This window comes from Podarcis pityusensis (genome assembly GCF_964106645.2).
Source record: "Podarcis pityusensis genome assembly, chromosome: 2".
NCBI lineage: Eukaryota > Metazoa > Chordata > Lepidosauria > Squamata > Lacertidae > Podarcis > Podarcis pityusensis.
Genome location: NC_138029.1, coordinates 17,341,204 through 17,362,172, shown reverse-complemented (window position 1 = coordinate 17,362,172; position 20,969 = coordinate 17,341,204). Strand labels below are relative to the sequence as shown.

At 43.3% G+C, this 20,969-nt stretch overlaps 1 protein-coding gene across 3 annotated transcripts in view; it reads left to right on the top strand.

The window, feature by feature from the left end:
* CA10 (carbonic anhydrase 10) overlaps nucleotides 1–20,969 on the top strand; it is a 339,889-nt gene that overhangs the window by 293,780 nt on the left and 25,140 nt on the right. For all 3 annotated transcript variants that reach the window (XM_080994945.1, XM_080994946.1, XM_080994947.1), the window contains exons 6-7: nucleotides 14,681–14,776; nucleotides 17,482–17,554. In XM_080994945.1, coding sequence (XP_080851071.1) covers nucleotides 14,681–14,776; nucleotides 17,482–17,554 — 169 coding nt within the window. The remainder of the gene's footprint in view (nucleotides 1–14,680; nucleotides 14,777–17,481; nucleotides 17,555–20,969) is intronic.

The following is a 20,969-nucleotide window of genomic DNA, read 5'->3' as shown; positions in this document are numbered from 1 at the left end:
CGGTAAACCTTTTTAAAGAAACTTTTCCAAATAGCATGGGAAGGAGAGATTTCAAACAATGGTTTTGTTTCTTTCTGTCTGAGAGAAATGATCAGTTTTCAGTGAAAAACTTTTGTTTAGCTGTTCATTTCCAATGGGAAATACAGCAGTGAAAGCTGTCTTTTGCCTTATCAAACTATTTGGCCATCTGTTTGGTCACATCGCTGTCAGGCAAGAATGTCCAGAGTGAGGAATTTACTCTTCATTGTCAAAAGGACACTTACAAGTTAGGAGATGGCATGTCCATCAGTCCTACGTCTCTCAGCTACCCCTGGGTGTGCAATGAGAAGAGTCCCCAGTGAGGCAGTTACCACAACAGAGAGGCTTATGTATCTCCCCCATCTGAGCTGCAAGCAAGCAGACTGAGACTCCGCCTACATATAACCTTCTGGACAGCAGCTTTCTGGGGTCTGAAGCAGTAGCCTATCCCTGCCACCTGGTCCTTCTGGCTGGAGAAACTAGGAATTGAACCAGGACCCCCTGTGTGCTTTGCCACAGCTATGCTCCCTGTCCGACAGCAATGGAACTTTATTCTGTTTATTTATTATGAGGCACCTTATGAGGCAAGCATGAGTTCCCAGCCCTGTGATTTGCTAATAACACCAATGCAGGACAGAAGAGAATTTGCAAGGGGGAGTTTTTTCATGGGCCAGGAGTCAGCTTCACCTGCTGAACAGCAGCCTGAAGGGGGAGAAGGTGAAGTGACTCCACCTGCAGCTGATCAGCCTTCAAGGATACAGAGGAGGAGGCATTGATGAGAACCAGCTGGCTTCAGCCTTCTTAAGCAGAGCTTCCAGCAGCAGTCAGATGCTGGTAAGAATGCTTGTAGTTCCTGGTCCTACCTCGCTGCTTCCTGCTCGTCGTGACACTTGACCCCATGATCACCAGATTCCCTGGCCCCTGCACAGACTGACCATGTGGATTGCTGTTTGCTCAACCCTAGGACTGGACCTGATTCTGCTTCGAGGCAAGTACACCTCCGAGACTCTTCTGGTTGGCCAGCCTCCCACTCCTCTGAGCTTTGCACATTATTGCTCAGTAGACAAGACTACAACAGAAAGGGCCTAATAATAATAATAATATATTTTATTATTTATACCCACCCATCTGGCTGAGTTTCCCCAGCCACTCTGGGCGGCTCCCAATCGAGTGTTAAAAACAATACAGCATCAAATATTAAAAACTTCCCTAAACAGGGCTGCCTTCAGATGTCTTTTAAAGATAAGATAGCTGCTTATTTCCTTCACATCTGAAGGGAGGGCGTTCCACAGGGCGGGCGCCACTACCGAGAAGGCCCTCTGTTTGGTTCCCTGTAACCTCTCTTTTCCTAATGAGGGAACCGCCAGAAGGCCCTCGGCGCTGGATCTCAGTGTCCGGGCTGAACAATGGGGGTAGAGACGCTCCTTCAGGTATACATTCTTTTCTTCAAGAAGCACAAGATGGCCTACATGCTTTCTCGCTCTGTAGTTTGTTTTCACAACCACCCTGTAAGGTAGGTTAGGCTGAGGGATAATGGCCAGTTGAGGTCACCAATCAGCTTCATTGCCAAGTGGGATTTTGAACCATAGTCTTCCAGGTTCCAGTCCATTATGAGAATCACTACACTGATTCTCAGTTCAGCTGGTTTGTTGGTAGAGTGAGAGACGGACAATGTAGTTATTTCAGATGGAAGCAAAATTGCCCTTGGTGTTTAGATTTATTCAGTGCCATTTTTCTAGGAAAGAGAGGGGCCGGAACTCGCCATGAACACCTCCCTTGTTCTCTTATAATGGCAATGGCATCAACCTGAGAGGTGCCAGAACTGAGTTCCAGTGAGTTTCAGCTGGGAGGGGGAGCCCTGGACTCATCATACCATCTCTGATCATGGCTTTTTGTAGCTGTTCAAACATCTACAAAGCTGTTTGACCAGACACAAAGGAAATGAATAGGGACATCAGAGACATCATGTATTCACCTTCATTCTCCCCCCCCCCCCACTTTTTTTAAAAGCCTCTATCAGTTTCCACCTTCCGTTAGGCACCATTTTCCACTGTCATTTTCCAAATTTTGTTTTTGTTGCCAGCCAGAACTATGCTGCTTTGCTACAGAATGAGAGTTTCCCCTTACTGACCTGCTGAATTCATGCTTTAGTAATAGGAAAAACCATAATATAGATTACTCTTAGTAAGACTCCTCTATATTTGGATTGCTCAAAACTGCTGTGTCTCAAACATGCAGTCTTTGGAGATGGAACCAGGATGCATTCTGATTTGGGGGAGGGGGGGATTGTCAGCAAAAATAAGAGTAATTAATCTTAATTCTAACCCTCTCCCTGAAAGAAAGAACAAAAAAGAGGCTTTTTTCCTCAAGGGAAGCAAAGAAGGCTCAGTTGTTCTGTGGCAAATTAATCTTACAAAAGGAATCTTCCGAAGAAAATCAATAGCTTATAACAAGGGCTTGGAAGCTCAAAACCAGAACTGAAAGGGGATTTTTCTCTGCAGTCTTCACTGTAAACAATGCTCTTGGTGCTAAATTTGGGGGGGGGGGGGTTGAAACTCCCTATAGCTATAATCTGCTCCTTCTAATTCCCCATTGAAAATGTGCAGTAGTTGTTATACAAATGAAGTTCAAGCTAATATTCGCAATGACTTGCTAAAATGAATGGTGCCCTAACAGTGGTTGTAGTTATAATAGTAAAGGTAAAGGGACCCCTGACCATTAGGTCCAGTCGTGACCAACTCTGGGGTTGCGGCGCTCATCTCGCTTTATTGGCTGAGGGAGCCGGCGTACAGCTTCCGGGTCATGTGGCCTGCATGACTAAGCCGCTTCTGGCGAACCAGAACAGCGCACGGAAACACCGTTTAGCTTCCTGCTGGAGTGGTACCTATTTACCTACTTGCACTTTGTCGTGCTTTAAAACTGCTAGGTTGGCAAGAGCTGGGACCGAGCAACGAGAGCTCACCCCATCGCGGGGATTTGAACCGCCGACCTTCTGATCGGCAAGTCCTAGGCTCTGTGGTTTAACCCACAGCGCCACCCGTGTTCCTTTTAGTTATAATAGTAATATACCATTAATGCATATGGTGTTTCAGAGTTTACTAAGCAAAAAAGACTAGTTCCCGCTCCCAAAGATATTCCATACTGGAAGGAACTTATTTATCCAGCAGGTGTCCATATTTTCAGGTTCTCAGTTCTGTACACCTCAGAAACGTCCAAGCTAGGTAAGGGATAAGGTGCAAGTTCTGAGACGAGGTTCACATTTCAGACTAGCATTGTGATTTTTCTTACTTCCACTCCATACTCCTAAATGCATTGGCACAAATGTATAAAATGTTCATTCAGCAATTTAAACAGCTGGTCAGAATTGTGTCTCAACTGTCGTCATGGTTCAGAAACTTCCTTATGGTCTGGATACCCCCCATAAACTGTCAAGACCTGTCAAGGCTTTCAGAGATGGAAGTAGACAAGGACTCCTCCTGAGAAATCATGGACCACAGCATGAGCAAGACATGGGGAATAAAGGGGCAACCAGATGGAATGCCTGGGCTCAGCTACACAGCTGCAAATAGAACGTTTTAAGTGCATTATATAAATGTGACACAAGATGGCGCTAGTGAGCTAATGGCAAATTCCATATATATTTTAAAACGTTTTTTAAAAAAGCATTTTCACAGCATTTTTAATATATATATGTAGATTCAGCCCCTGAGACTTCACCCAAGACAGGGGATCTGCAGAATCGGGGGACGTAATGCCACCTCCAGCTCTGGAGACCCGATAACCAGCATTAGGTCTTGAAGAACAGTGTGATCAGACAAAGCAACCTTGATAGTCTCTTGCACTTATGTTGGCAACCAATTTATAGAAGTACAGTGGTACCTCGGGTTACATACGCTTCAGGTTACATACGCTTCAGGTTACAGACTCCGCTAACCCAGAAATAGTACCTCGGTTTAAGAACTTTGCTTCAAGATGAGAACAGAAATTGTGCACGGCAGCGGCAGCAGCAGGAGGCCCCATTAGCTAAAGTGGTGCTTCAGGTTAAGAACAGTTTCAGGTTAAGAACGGACCTCCGGAATGAATTAAGTACTTAACCCTAGGTTCCACTGTATATCCATTTGTAGCCAGAGAGCGACAAGGAGAAGTTAATACGCAGAGGTGAATGAGAGGGGGGTTGTTTTGTTTTTGTTTTTATTATGTATTTTGTGATTTTATGTTGTAACTGCCCTGAGACCTGCGAGTATAGGGCGGTATACAAATTTAATAAATAATTTAAAAAAGAGGGAGGCAGTGGGCCACAGAGGCCCCAAACTCCTGTGCAAGATTTTTGAATGCCCAGTCTTCACCCCGCAGTTAACATGCAGCTACCCAGGTTTAAATACATGATTCAGACTCCACCGTACGTAGTTTAAAATGCATCAATTTAATAACCAGAGGCATTCTCCCAATAATAGACATACCTGTCAAGGCACTTACTGTTAATACAAACTATATTGAGACAAACAAGCGACCTGGAGGCAGAGCACACTTTGCCATCAGCGCCTTCTCTTTTAAATCAAGCGTTTGTCAGGCTGAGTGTCTCCACTGATCATAGCTGTGTTAGGAACAGCAGGGAAGATTGATGATAAACCAAGCCTTGGGTCTCAAGCCATTTAGATAGAGCTCTTGAGGTGACTCTACAAAGCAAAGCAGCCTCGCAGGATCTTTTAAAGATATTTATTTCAAATGCTAATACCTGTTTTACGAAAAGAAGGAAAACACAGAAATAGCTTCCTGACTGCTCAACAAAAGCCATTTTTGTTGTTGTTGTTGTTGTTGTTGTTGTTTTGTGCTATGCTGAGGAACCAGTCACAGAGCTGTATTCCCCCTCCCCACTATAAAAATGCTTTCAAACAGAACAGCCATCGAGGGCACATACAAATGGATTTTCTCCCAATTGGGGTGGGAAGAGTTCAAGCCAGTCTTCTTTGGTGATCACTCAAAGCCGAGTAAGATTGCCTTCCATGAACACGGTTTTAACAGTGAGTCCGTAAGTGACTGTGGAGGCCAATTCTGGATCCACATGTCCTTCCACAGTGGGGACATAGGATTCTGGGCAGGAGTTGATCACGGTGTGGATTTGCCAAATGTGCCTTTCTCTTAGCACGTTTCTCCCTTTTGTCCTGAGTTTGAGTGTCTTCAAAGCCCGTGACACCTTTGGTAAAGGCTGTTCTCCAATTGGAGCACTCGCAGGCCAGTGTTTCCCAGTTGTAGGTGTTATACTACTTTTTTTAGATTTTCCTTGGGAGTCTTTAAACCTCTTTTGTTGACCACCAGCATTATGCTTTCCATTTTTAAGTTCAGAATAGAGTAGTTGCTTTGGAAGACGATAATCTGGCATCCATACAACATGACCAGTCCAATGAAGTTGATGTTGAAGAACCATTACTTTGACACTGGTGATCTTTGCTTCTTCAAGTACACTGGCATTAGTTCGCCTGTACCCACAACTCAAAGGCCGAAACACCTGAGGCGCTACAAGGGTAATTTCTTACTGTCTCTTGTCTGACAGGTTCCTAGGGCCACATGTCAGATTCCTCATGGCCCACAGAGGACTCTGGCTGCAGCATCCCTGGCCTGAATTTACATGTCAATTAGATAAAAGGAGGAGGAGATACAGAAAGGGTGCCCCATGGGTAGGAGAAATTACTCACCATCACACGCTCTGCCTTTGTGCTTAAAATCAAGAACCTGACAGTAAAACACCGTGGCAAGGGAGCGATGCTAAAATGTATGGCAGACTGAATAAAAAAATTAAAGACTTAAAAGCCAATCTGTAGTTCACACAAGTTTCACTAGCCCATTAATATCTCCACTGTTTCTCCAGAAGGTGGCAGAGCAGCTTTTATTTTATTTTTTTTAATTTAATTTTTAAATTTACAAACAATTGTCAAACAAAACAAAAAGAGAATTCCATAAATTCCCATGTACTTCCCTCCTTCTCTTTGTGGGTCCTATTGTTAATCATTTCCTCCTGCATCTTTTATGATAATCCAAATCTTTTACCTCTCCATTGTGTCCAAAATTCACCATTAAAATATAAGCGCAAATTCCAATTCTACTAACGATTTTAACTGTTTGCAATGTTTTTTAAGGTAAATTATAAATTTTCCCCATTCCTTATTAAAATTTTGGTCTCCCTGATTTCTGATTCTTCCGGTCATTTTTGCCATTTTGGCATAATCCAACTTCATCTGCCATTCTTCTCTGGTAGGGACTTTATCTTCTTTCCACCTCTGAGCCAATAACATCCGCGCAGCCGTGGTTGCATACATAAATAATATTTTCGGCACCTAGGCTTCAGGTTATTTTTAGAAAAAGTTGTTTTAAACATTTTTTTCAACTCATATATCATTTCCCAAAATTCTTTTACTACCTTACATTTCCACAACATATGATAAAATGTGCCTTCTTTTTGTGTACCTTCTTATTATCTTTCCTTTGCAGTGAAGTGTTATCAATAATAATAAAATAATAATTTTTTATTTATACCCCGCCCTTCCCAATTCAAAAACCGGGCTCAGGGCAGCTAACAACAAATTTAAAACACTTAAATTATAAAAGCAGCATAAAATACAGTATAAAAACATGAATAACAATAAAATTCAAAAATCAATTTAGGGGAAATTAGCATTAGATAATCCCCAGGGCTAGCTGGCTTAATTGGTTCTACTTGGGCCAGCAAGGAGGCCAAGGGAGAATTAGCTGTGGTGTCTCAGAGCAGGTGATCTTCATAAAAGGGGAGGGGGAGGGAAGGGAAGGGAAATAAAAGATCAGGCTGAATTCAAATTAAAGGCCAGGCGGAATAGCTCTGTCTTACAGGCCTGACGAAAGGAGGTTAAATCCTGTAGGGCCCTAGTCTCATGGGACAGAGCATTCCACCAGGTCGGAGCCATCACTGAAAAGGCCCTGGTCCTGGTGGAGGATAGTCTGACTTCCTTAGGACCCGTGACCTCTAAACTATGGTTGTTCATGGACTTTAAGGTCCTCTGCGGGGCATACAAGGAGAGGCAGTCCCGTAGATATGAGGGCCCTAAGCCACAAAGGGCTTTAAAGGTCAAGACCAGCACCTTGAACCTGACCATATACTCCACTGGGAGCCAGTGCAACTGGTAAAGCACTGGGTGAATATGCTCCCATGGCAGGGACCCTGTGAGGAGCCTCGCTGCAGCATTCTGCACCCGCTGGAGTTTGTGGGACTTGCTACTTTGGCTACTTGCCACACAATGGCTATACAGTGGTACCTCAGGTTACATATGCTTCAGGTTACATACGCTTCAGGTTACATACTCCGCTAACCCAGAAATAGTGCTTCAGGTTAAGAACTTTGCTTCAGGTTGAGAACAGAAATCGTGCTCCGGCGGTGCGGCAGCAGCAGGAGGCCCCCTTAGCTAAAGTGGTGCTTCAGGTTAAGAACAGTTTCAGGTTAAGTACGGACCTCCGGAACGAATTAAGTACTTAACCCAAGGTACCACTGTACTTTGCCTACACGGTCAGAGGCAGCAATGCACTTAAATACCAGTTGCTGGAAAGCACAGATGTGGAGAGTGGTGGTATCCTCAGGTGCTGCCTGAGGGTTTTCTGTAGGCAACTGCTTGACCCCTGTGAGAACAGGTTGCTGGATGAGATGGGTCATTGGTTTGATCCAGCAGGAATCTTCTTATGAAGCAGCTCTGCCATTCTTGAATTTCAGTGAATCGCCATTCGTCAGCTCATTAAGTCTGTTTGAGACCCAGTAGTGGAGACTGACCAACCAAGAGTGGTCAGGATGTTCCAGAATTGCCCTGCACTGAGCATGCATTCCACTTCAGTTACAGCAGGCCCTCCTTGCTATGGGGGTCTTAAAAGTCATTTTAGGCTGAGAACTCAAAGGTTTGCAGTTTCAGAGCTCTTAGACTTGTTTCTCCACCTTCATCTGGTGAAATGCCCACTGCATGAAATTATATTGGGTTTACGTCGAGATAGAACAAAAACTCAGGGTCCATTCTCAATGGTTGGCTCGCCACACATACCAACTGGTCCTAGATAATTTCCCAGTAGCTTGTGTGGGAATGTTAAGGATAGTAGGCAAGGATATATTGAATAAGTTTTATCCTTCCTTCACTCACACTAGTAAGTGATGCAGCAGAGCAGATTCCCTTTAATATCGCTGGAAGCTAGTTTGCAGATTCGTTTGAATCTCTTAGTTAAGATTATTTCCTGGTGTCCCCTTTGATCCCTCTTAAAAGAATAAAGAGTCTTTCTGAGTAAAGTAACGAAAACTTTACTCACATTTCAGTTCACGATATGATCCCTGAAAGGCAGGCTTTACTTAGCGATTACATAAATCAGGATCTGATTTCTTTCCATAGGACCTGTAAGACCTGATTCCTTTGGCTTGGAATCAACTTGATCCCCTCCCCCTCTTTCCTTTTTCCTTTCTCCTTCTGTGATGGAACTCCTGTTTGGGGATTTCCCTGGCTTTTTTCTGGCCCACGTAGGACCAGTCTGGATAGTTGGCCTTGGTGAAGATTTGATGTTTTCATCCCCCAAAAAGTTTTTGATTTGAATTTCTACTGAAATGAGGCTGCATTTTAATGTTGTATTTTAATCTTGTTTTTAAGTTGTATTTTAGTCAATTGTTTTTATACCTAGTGTTAGCCATCTTGGCTGGGGAGGGTGGGGTATAAATAATAAAAATTATTATTGTTATAAAGAAACTGTGAGTTCATCTCATATGGAGACTGAACCCGTGTGCTGCTGGCTGAGAGACAGCAGACAGCAAAATTACATTAAGATAACACAAAATGGCTGCAGGGGAAAAACAACAAGACTGCAAGTGAGAAAATGGCTGCATGACTTGGCTCTTTTATGGAGTCAGCCAGAGCCATGCCCATCTCCCAGGTCACATGCAGGGGGAGAAGCTCCAGACCAGTGGAATAGGAAGTTACACTGACTGGATGTCCCACTTCCTGTGCCCACTCTAGGGAAATAAGGAATGTTGCATTTGACTGTACCAATGGATTACATCACACAGATTGATCATCTGTGCACCAAAACTCCTAGTTCTATGGACAATTTCCTCCTCTGCTGTAGGCAACCTACCACATAGTCCAGCCCCTCCCTATTCCTTCATTCTCACATACTCAAACGCACACCCTTTCGTTTTGAGTGATTCTTCTTCCCACAACCTTCATTTCTTCTTGCTCCTGGTCTGTCTTCTTTCAATAGCCTTTCTCTTCCTCTCTGACCCAAGGTAGTAGGAAGGAATAAGATCAAAGACAGACGGTTCTCTTTGTTCCTATACTTCCCCATTACCACAGCATCCTGATTTTTCCTTTCCTCCCTCCCTCTCTCTCTCTCTCTCTCTCTCTCTCTCCCCCCCCCCCCATCTCTTGTGGCCCATTTATTTTACAAACAGCCATTTTAATGCCATGAATTACTCCAGCTGTAATGAAATAGGAGTTGTTACAATCCCCATCTGCTAAGTTGATTTAAAGTAGTTGGCCTTTCATTATAAATGGTGTTTAAATCTACTTGCCATGAGATTTTAAGTCAATTTTATTATTAAAATGGCTGATGTATTTAATTAATTCAGCCAAAAATCAACAAGAAGTTAAGTACACAGAAGGGTAGGAGAGTCGGGAGCCTACAATCTGGGGAGCCAAAGTGGATCACAATTTAGTTAAACCTTGATCACATAAATTATTTGGAACATCTCTGGAGTGGGGATAATTACTTACTGCCTACTCATAAATACCTCCATTAATATGATTGCATAATACTACATTCACTATATTAACTTTTCCAAGCTAGGAAGGGCTAGAGGACATGTGGGTCATACTAAATTTCTCGGACATTCACATGCAGCTATATTGTGCCCCAAACATGCATTCTTATGTTGTACTCTTTTCAGAGGAGGGAATGGGGGGACCATGGAAAAACCCAGGGGTGTTGAAAGGGCTGAAAGATTGGTAGAACATTTTGTATAAATTGCATTGTATATAAATGTCCCCGTTCCTGGGAACTATTCACATATCCAAATTTGCTGGGCCTAGAACACTGGATTCCCAATAAATGGATTCAGAGCAACCACAGAAAATGCTGGTGTAATATACCTGCACGATATCTTCACTGAATCAAACCGTAAAAGATGGTACAGACTTTAGACCAGGGGTGGGCAACCTCAGGCACAGGCGACAAATATAGTCCTACAGGTCTCTCTGTCAAGTTCTCATGACTCCCACGAGGCCACTACTTCATACTCTTCTTGGGAGCTGTGAAGTAAACCACAGGGCTGGGAACTCGTGCTTCCCTCATAATGTGTGGCCCAATCCCATTAGCTGTACAGTGGTACCTCGGGTTACAGACGCTTCAGGTTACAGACTCCGCTAACCCAGAAATAGTACCTCGGGTTAAGAACTTTGCTTCAGGATGAGAACAGAAATTGTGTGGCAGCAGAGGGAGGCCCCATTACCTAAAGTTGTACCTCAGGTTAAGAACAGTTTCAGGTTAAGAACAGACCTCCAGAACGAATTAAGTTCTTAACCCGAGGTACCACTGTAGTAGCATCTCAGTGAAAACCTCTCTCATGAGCGTTGTTAGACTTCAATGTAGCCATGGGGAAACCCAGCCAGATGGGCAGGGTATAAATATAAATATTATTATTATTATATTATTCTGTTGATCAGACAAACTCTTCTTTCAGGAGTGCACATCCAGCATTTGTTTGTTACACAGACGACCTTGCAATTACAGAATCAGGCGCTGAACTCTGTCCACAACCCTTTTGGGCTCATTATGCCTTATAATTGCAGCTCCTTTCCTTGAAGCAACATGGATAACTCCATCTCTGAGAGTTAGCAGAGAGGAAAATCCAGCAAGCCAAAGGTCATCACCTCTTTCTTCCTGAACTCCTTGGCTGCCCTTGGCTTCTGGAGTGAGTGCTAGGAAATAAAGATGGAACCCTTTGCTACCGAGTCCAAAAAAATGCCAACAGGGGCACAATCCCGAAGTCTTAAGATGTTATAATAATAATAAAAAAGTACAATAAAATCATAAACTCGTGGCTAATGAGCCTCTGCCCTCTTGTCACCATTTAGTGGGAAATCTCATTAATTCTTTACAAGGCCCTTTAGAAGACAGACCACAATAGGATTGTACTAATGTTTCCTCCAGCTCTGCTGGCTGTCAAAACTCTGTAGATGACTTCATTGCCTTTGACATTTTTACTTCTGTCCGGTTTAGTTTGTTTGCTTGCTTGCAAAAATAACCTACTGTGTCAAACGCTAAAAAAAAGGTCAAGCATTCTTTTTCTCGTCTGATGGGTTATAAACTAAGATAAATTAATACAGTGCACCAACCATGTTGACCTTCCTATTAAAATCTGCCTGCTTTAGACATTCTTTTTCTCTCTCTAGCAATTAAATTGAAGTTCTACATAGCTCTCTTCACTACTCATGCCACAGTCAGACTTCTCTAGCCAAAAGCAGCAGATACAAAGCATTTCACCACCCAGTCACATGATCCAGGGGGTGATTTTGCTACGCGGACACATGGTCCAAGAGGAGTTCAGTGTGGCAGAGATGCTGGGATCAACTCTCAGAACTGCGAGAGACAGTGACGGATGCCTTTCAGGACTGCATGCTGTTGTCACGGTTTTATTGCACGCTGCAAATGATGCCTCCTCAAGCTTGGGGTTATTGCTTGTGAACTTGGACCAGTTGGAACCAAAAGTGTTATCTCAGCTGTCCCAAAAACGCATAAATGAAAGCCCTTGAATGACAAGGTGGGCTGCAGATTTCCCAAGACAACCAAAGATAAAGGGCCCCTACACAATTCCAGAGTGGAAGTGCTAAGACGGTTGGATGGCGTCTTGCACTCCTGCTGCCATCAACTCCTGCAGCCAAGCTGGTGCCAAACGTATTGCTCTGTTTTCCTTTGGACCACATCAGCGAGGCCAAGTGGGGAGGGTCTTATCATCTGGGCAACCCAGGACCTCCATACACACGACATCAGCCCAGTATACCTGAAGGAACGTCTCCACACCAATCGTTCTGCCCGGATGCTGAGGTCCAGCTCCGAGGGCCTTCTGGTGGTTCCCTCACTGCGAGAAGCTAAGCTACAGGGAACCAGGCAGAGGGCCTTCTCGGTAGTGGTGCCCACCCTGTGGAACGCCCTCCTGTCAGATGTCAAGAAGATAAATAACTACCTGGCATTTAGAAGACATCTGAAGGCAGGGAAGTTTTAAATGTGTGACATTTTAATGTATTTTTAATCTTTGTTAAAAGCCGCCCGGAGTGGCTGGGGAAACCCAGCCAGATGGGTGGGGTACAAATAATAAATTATTATTATTATTATTATTATTATTATTATTATACACACTGCCTAGGCTTGCATCCTGGGGAGGTCACTTGGGTGCTGCTGATGCAGCAGTTTGACTTCACCCCTGGAGGTGCACTCCATTGTCCCTCAAGCCAGATGGATGCCAACGACAACAGTATTGCTCCCCTGCCTTGTGGACACCACTCACCGCTGCTGTTTCCGGAGAGGGGGAATGGAAGGGGTGGTGCAGACCTGGCAGCAGAGCCCATCTGATGCTCGTGCCGCCATGCCCGGACTGCACCCCACTCCGTTCACCTTGCCTTTCTCAGGAATTGGCAGCAATGCTCTGTGTACAGAAGGCTGGTGAGCAACGCCAACCTGCCTCCCCACTTCACTGACCACAACCACATTGATAAGTCGCGTCATTTGTGTCCTGATTTATAAGATTAAGTATATAATCTTAATGTTGGGGGTTCTGCTCCAGTCTATTTCTCCATATATGAAGATATAACAATGCCAGTCAACAAGGCCTCCTCTCACAACGCCTGGTCTGTTTTCTCGCCCCATTTGCTCGAAACCTAACAAATATGTTTGCCTCTTTGTTCCGTCCACAGCTTCCATTTTTCTCAATGTTTTGTGATGAATCCATTGCTGTAGTGCCCACAAGTTGCAGGCAATTACCATTTAACAATCTACATATTTAATCCCACTCAAATGGTTGACAGTGTGTGCTTCGTATGTTCTGGCTTTGCTTCTTGGTGGTGCTGATAGCAGTTACTCACCACGATGGATTTTATTGTGTTGAAAGCAAGGCAACCCCCTTTCCCCCAAAAGGCTTTGCAATGAAGAATTTGGTTTACAAAATGAAGAGTGGTTTTAAATGAAAGATCTTGGTGGGAAAGCAGAAGGCAGGAGATATGTACAGGAAGAATACCAATTTGAAAGGTAGATGGCTAGGAACTTCTAGTTAAAGGATTCCAGTGATTCAGATCCCTCTGCCAAAATCCTGCACACTTTTAGCAACCTACAGGTATTTTAAAGCTGGGTTGCCATATGTCCAAAATTTCCCAGACATATCCAGAATACTGCAGCCTCAAGCAGGGTCTGGAAATCGGCAGAAAACGAACAAAAAAAGCTCAGTAACTTTTCTGCCTGGATCTTCACTTTTTGAAATACGGCAACCTACTCCAAAGTGTACTGTTTATCATATGCAATATATCTTCACATAGCCTAGTTTAATGGGCAGTCACTGCCCCAAGGTGAAGATGGTGGAGAATCTCTGTATTCAAAAATAATTGCATGGTTTACATCACTGCTGCATAATTTGCGTCCCGGAGAACCAAAGAGGTCTTTTGCATGTTTCAATATACAGTGGTACCTCAGGTTAAGTACTTAATTCGTTCCGGAGGTCTGTACTTAACCTGAAACTGTTCTTAACCTGAAGCACCACTTTAGCTAATGGGGCCTCCTACTGCTGCCGTGCCGCCGGAGCACGATTTCTGTTCTCATCCTGAAGCAAAGTTCTTAACCCGAGGTAATATTTCTGGGTTAGCAGAGTCTGTAGCCTGAAGTGTATGTAACCTGAAGTGTATGTAACCCGAGGTACCACTGTATATTGGGGCCTGTAGGGTACCTGTCCCCTGAGTACGGTATTTGTTTTTTGGTGGGTCGGAGGGGGGGGGGAATGTGGATTGTGTGTGGACTCAGGCAGCAACCATGTAAAGAGCATAGTTCCTGCGAGACAATTGGTGGGTTGTATTCCACATGGCATGTGACAAGTGGCACAGCTCTGGTTGTTATGCACAGTTTTGAAGTCTGGGTCAAGTTCTGAGCATTGTTTTCAGTTGTTCATCCTGCGTTGCTATTGCAAACCTTAACCACCAGCTTCTGCCTCTCATGCTTGTGCAAAGGGCCCATCTCCAGCCCTCCATCCTTTGCAGACTGGGATGCAGAAAAACAGACACACTCCTGGGCTACGGCAGCAAATTGCTACGGCAAGCAGCAGAACAGTGCCGACCTCTGTGGTGCATTTTGCATCTTAATGTGTTAAATTCACTTATTGACAATAGAGAGGAGGAACAACTGGTGCAGCGCCAGTACAAGCCAGATGGTCACTGCAATTATTAAAATTATGCGGGCTGCAAAATCTCCAGGATAAAAGGAGAAAGGGGAGGGGGAGTGCTTTTATGAATTTACAAGCTTGGTAGGAGATTGCATTGCAAACAAATCTGAATTTCTAAAAAGGATATTTGTCGTTTTGAAAGACAGCAGCGGGTTTGATTCTCCAGTATTTATTATTTGCTTTCCCCTCTATCCTTAGGTTCAACTAATCCACTATAACCATGAGTTGTATACAAATGTTACAGAAGCTGCAAAAAGTCCCAATGGCTTGGTGGTAGTTTCTATATTTATGAAAGTAAGTATCGTACAATTTCATCTGTGTTGAGTTACATTCCTTTCAGACGGTTGTAAGAAATTAGGAGCATTGGTGGCTGCTCGTATTTAAACCTTCTTCCAGTGCATTCCCAATACATATCAACACAAAAGTAAGGCCCAGGTGTTTACAGGGTTGCAGCCTAAGTAGATTGCTGGTAGATTGCTTTAATAGCTGGTAGATTGCTTCAGTAGCTTTGTGCACCATACCTTAGGATGAAAAATGATCACTGTGGCTCAGTACTCGGTGTGAAATTCAATTGCAACAGACCATTTCCATTTTTTCAAAAGCATATGGAGATGTTTTAATTCCAAAGATGCTTTTAGAACATCCACTGTGGCCCTCTTTTAGGCTGCAGTCCTGTACCCCATTGAACTCAAAAGAACTTACTTCTAAATAGACATTGATAGGATTGCACTGTTACTGCCTCTATGCTTCTCTGATCCTCTTTCCCTCCCATCTTTTAACATATGGTATTAGAGTGGATGTTTCTGTGGCCATATTAGTTTGATGCACACTGAATGTCAGTATATGCTAAAAGGGATTTCATATTAAATTCAGAATTACTACTTCGAGTCCTTAAAGCCCCAGTAAATAATCAAAGCTTCACTTGGCAAGGTACAGAAACTTGGGGTGAAGGCAGATATAATATTAGAAGAGCATTTATTTGTATGTCTACATGTTTGTGTTCTGGGGTCAGCTCTGAGAAACTCGTCCTGTTCGTTTTCATTCTGATTTTTTTTAAAAAAGAAGCCAGAGGTACCTATTGGTTAGCACTCATGACATCACCAACCCACTGCCCAGTCCCCAGTTTTGCAACTTTAAAAAAAATTCTGTAATAAAGTGGATGAATATATATTTGAATATGTTATGTATATATTCGTCTGAACATATATTTGAATATGTTATGTATATATTCGTCTGAACATATACATTCTGATTTTAAATCCTTTGCATATAACTAAGTCCAACAGGTGGAGGAGAATGATGTCAAACAGATGAGTAACAGGCAAGAAAATTGTGGAAATTATCATAAGGGGCAATTGCAGGCTTCACTTTAAAAATAAAATCTGAGGAACTTTATATCTCTGCCCATACAATGATTCAACAGTATTTTCCACTTTAAATGCAATATTCTTTGCTGCTCTGCCACCTTCACTGTAATTCCCTGCTGGAGAGTGTCATGGAAGCAAATTCAGCCACTGTATCTGAAGTAACTTACCAGAATGTATGGCAATGTATGACCACTAACCATTGACGGCCAACGTACCTACTCCCAATGAACCTGGCTAGGTGCTTCATGTTACATTATTTGAGCGTGGATATTTGGCAAGAAGAACCAAGTGTAGGACTCTGAATCACGTCCAAACAGCTGGAGGAGGGTTGGGGAGGCTGTGAGTTGGGGAGGTATTTAACCCTTCCTCGCCTACTGCTTCCCCCTGAATTGCCCTCCCTCCAGCCATCCCCTCTCCCGGATATGGGTTCTCAGATTTGTGTTTGCTATGGCAAGGGAAACAGTGACATGGGGAGGGGTTTAGCAGGAAAAGCAGTGGGTGGAGGAGGGTTAAGCAAATCCTCCTCCCTACTGCTTTTTCAGCTGGTTCGCAGCCACTTGGTTGCAGATCCGATTGTGCTGCCAAACAGATTGTTCAGCCCTCACATTGCAGGCTGCCAATGATTAGGCATGTAGGTTTTTTCCACAAAAGTTTTTTCTTCTTCGGTAGGATCCCTTTCTCTCATCACATTAAATCATCCTGCAAGACCAAGTGATGCTTTGATCTATTTCCCCCTGGCAAATTGTTTCTTAACTTTTGGAGAGGTGGTTTTTTAAAAAAAATAAAAATATTTATGTAGAAAAGCTCTGTATGGGACAACTGGAGCTTCTTCCATAACATCAGAAGACTGACCAATAAAATAGGTCTCTCGGTTGCCCAGTCCTACCCTTCTGCCAGTACCAACAATATGTTTCTAGAAAAAAGAGAGAATCACACTGCTGGGGGGAGGTGGCGGTTGGCAGCGTGAATAGCTGCTTCATGAATTTTGAAGACTTCCTTACTGGAGAATGTGATTTTTTGTACGGAACAATTCCTAGAAGATACCGCTTATTGCTTTCCCGTGTCATCCAGACCCAAGTCAAAATGTCAAGTGCTGATTAACTCCTATATAAAGTTTGCAGTCAGGCTCTGCTCAACAACTGTGTGGCCTTGAAACATGACCACAACATGAAAATTTAACCAAGCATCAAAATAGAGGCAGAGGCCTGAGGAGAATAAAAGGAGTGGAAGAAACAAAAGAGAAGCAGATTCATAGATCTGGCAAAGAAGAAAGCATGTTTCATGTCACAGTGTCTCACACAACCTCAAAGACCAGAAATGAGGAAGGCACATATATTAAAGGGTTTGAATATGTTTGCTTTTAGTCAAAACCCATCCTGCCAATTTCTTGAACGTCTCCTTCCTCCGCAGAAGAAAGGCTTCTGTTCTTGTGCCTCATTCACAGGGTGATACAGAATTTCTTTAGAATTATGTTGGGTGCAGAATTGAGCGCTTCTCCTCAGAAGTTAACTTTCTGCCAGTTCCCAAGTTGCAACTTTATTCCACCAATACCCACCATCCAAACAGATGCACTTTTCCAAAATGAGGTGTTTGTGGTGACCGGTTTTTGACGACAGATTATCTCTCTCACAGGTGTCTGAATCATCAAATCCATTTCTAAACCGTATGCTTAACAGAGACACCATCACCAGAATAACGTATAAAAGTAAGTTTCTTTTTGAAATAAATGTATAAAGGGTTCTGGGGGAATCATTCAATGGGCACACCTCACATTGTGAGGAATACCTAATCCAAGATTTGGTGCTTCCCAAATTGGCTGTGAGCTTATTCAAGTTTTCCTCAGGGGCATTTGGTTGGAGACCATTTTCAAGATAAAGGTACCCCTGCCCGTACGGGCCAGTCGTGTCCGACTCTAGGGTTGTGCGCCCATCTCACTTAAGAGGCCGGGGGCCAGCGCTGTCCGGAGACACTTCCACATCACATGGCCAGCGTGACAAAGCTGCTCTGGTGAGCCAGCACCAGTGCAGCACACGGAAACGCCGTTTACCTTCCCGCTATAAAGTGGTACCTATTTATCTACTTGCACTTAGGGGTGCTTTCGAACTGCTAGGTGGGCAGGAGCTGGGACCGAAAGACGGGAGCTCACCCCACTGCGGGGATTCGAACCGCCGACCATACGATCGGCAAGTCCTAGGCACTGAGGTTTTACCCACAGCGCCACCCGCGTCCTTTTTTCAAGATAAGTACAGGTATTTCCAGGTGTGGGAGAGAACGGAGATCAACAAAACATTTATTTAATTTATATTTCATAGAATTGTCAAATTGTAGAGTTGGAAGGGATCCCGAGGGTCATCTAGTCCAACCCCCTGCAAGGAAGGAATTTTTATTTCAAAATTTATAAACGTCCTTTTCAGCCTAAGCCCTTTAAAGTGGGTAACAAAAATTCAAACCAGAATCAAAATGTAACGGAAGGCACACAATAAAAAAATATGTCCAAGGTAACCATGGGGTGTTTAAAAAAATAAAATAAAGGAGTTACCACACAATATATGAGCAATCTGCTTAGCTGGTGTTAACTTGAGATATAACTTCTAGTTATTCATGGTTGCTTCAAGCTTTCTCAAAAACACGTCTTTATCATATTAAAGTTTCTGTGAACTTAAATATCAACTGGGTTAATTAAATCTGGACCTAATTATATTTCAACACCACCTAAAAACTGTTAGCAAAGTCAATTAAATAATGCAAATTGAGTCCAGAAAGTCTTGATAACACTCTCCTGAGCAAATTGAACAAAAACAGTATATAATTTGAGGAGAAACAAGTAGAGTGGTCTTTCTTAGGTCAGGCTTTGTACATAACAAGTAGACATTGAGCCAAGCATACAGAGGAAACTCCCTCAGCACTACACAACCAATCAGGGCACATGCCACGTTGGGTGAAGATCATGCTACAATGCCTGATTGCTAAGCACCCTGGGATCATTAAAACTGATGAAGGGTGAGATATAAATAAAATAAAATAAATTTGGACATTGTGATAAGCTATGCTTAGATGAAACTAGGTAGTAAGGAGGAGAGCCTGCATGGAAAGTAATAATAATAATAATTTATTATTTGTACCCCGCCCATCTGGCTGGGTTTCCCCAGCCACTCTGGGCGGCTTCCATAGAAACCAAAAATACAGTAAAATATCACAGATTAAAAACTTTCCTGAACAGGGCTGCCTTAAGATGTCTTCTAAATGTCAGGTAGTTATTTATCGCTTTGACATCTGATGGGAGGGCATTCCACAGGGCGGGCGCCACTACCGAGAAGGCCCTCTGCCTGGTTCCCTGTAGCTTTGCTTCTCGCAATGAGGGAACCGCAAGAAGGCCCTCGGCGCTGGACCTCAGCGTCCGGGCAGAACGATGGGGGTGGAGACGCTCCTTCAGGTATACTGGGCCGAGGCCGTTTAGGGCTTTAAAGGTCAGCACCAGCACTTTGAATTGTGCTCGGAAACATACTGGGAGCCAATGTAGGTCTTTCAAGACCGGTGTTATGTGGTCTCGGCGGCCGCCCCCAGTCACCAGTCTAGCTGCCGCATAGTAAGACAAGAAGGGAGCCCATAAACCCATCTGCAAAAACTATGGGCCAAGAGCTGTGATGGGTAACATGCAGCCCAGTTAATAGCATTAGAACATAAGCATTAGAATGCTGTTAGAATAGAGTTGTCAAAGACAGTACATAAGAATTACTTCCTGCAGTAACAAGTATTGATTAGAAGCATTTTCAGGACAAAAAAGAAATGCAAAAAACCCCAAGTTATTGAGCGTAATTTCACAGATGTCTTGGATGATGGATTATAGTGTCATTGCACGGGGTGGGGAGATCTAATTTTGTTTCATATATTAGAAGGAATTCCGTGCTGCTTTTAAACAGCTGGCTTCTTTAAAAACCCATGCTTAGGAGCTTCTTTTGTGCAGTCAGTGTTCAGTTTGAAGAAAATAAGAAGTGTCCTTCACTTAATTTTGGTTAGGCTAAAGAGTGCGGAATTAGGTTCAAGATGAGGAAAAGTTAATGCAATAATTGAAGCTGTGGTTTTCAAAGCATCACAAAAGATACTCTACAGAAGATGGGTCAGGAACATCCTAAGAGCCAAGTGCCCCTTGGTTTTTCAGAGTGGGTTTTTAGATGAGTGCTTCATTTATTTCCTAATGATTACTAGCAACCACCCCTCTTTCATGCAGTGTTATGGGAATTCATGGAAATGACTGTAAGTGTGATAAGAACGATATTGATAGTTCTAAAGAATCATTGCTCTAATATTTCAGCTTTTTAAAAGCCAGTAACTAGGGGACTCAAGATTCTGGGTTTAAACTCTCTTTGCTGCACTTCCAGAAGAAACACATTTGTTCTTACAGGAACTAACATCTAAAACTAGTGTTTGAGGGCCTCTTCATCACACATTTCATGTCTTAGGTTCTTTCCTACATATATCATAGAATCTTACATTTTTACACAATGGAACTTCCCCTCCCTTTCCTCCTCCTTGATGCGCTATCCAAATAATAATAATAATAATTATGCTTTGGAGAATTGGAGGAAACAGAATTGGTGGATGTGCTGGGGGGAGTGGACAGTGGAGAAGTTCCATTGAGCAAGCAGAAATCCTTGTGAATGGGATGGCTTCATTGGATACAACTCTAAGTGAGAAGTTCACAAATTGTCCTAAAGCAGAATAGAGTTGGGCAAAGAACGCATACTTCCAGTATGTATCCAGCTCAGAGACCAACAGGGAGATATACAAGGCTTCTAGAAGACAGGGTATGTTATGTACTGAGTTGAATAGGATCCAAACTGTAGCAGTCTGATTGGTCCTAGAACAATAGGATCCAAAAGGCAGCAGTCTGATTGGTCCTAGAACAATGCAGCAGTATGATTGGTTGGCAGGAACCACCCAATCCTGCTCCAGATAGAAGTGAATCCACAACCTGATTGGCTTACAGTAGAATTCCAGAATTAGCCAATCATGTGCAGCCCATTGTGTAAATAATGTATATAAAGCAGATACTGTGAGGGGACATTTATTCATTCCTCCTCACCACTATGAGCTGAATAAAGAGCATGAAATCACTTTGC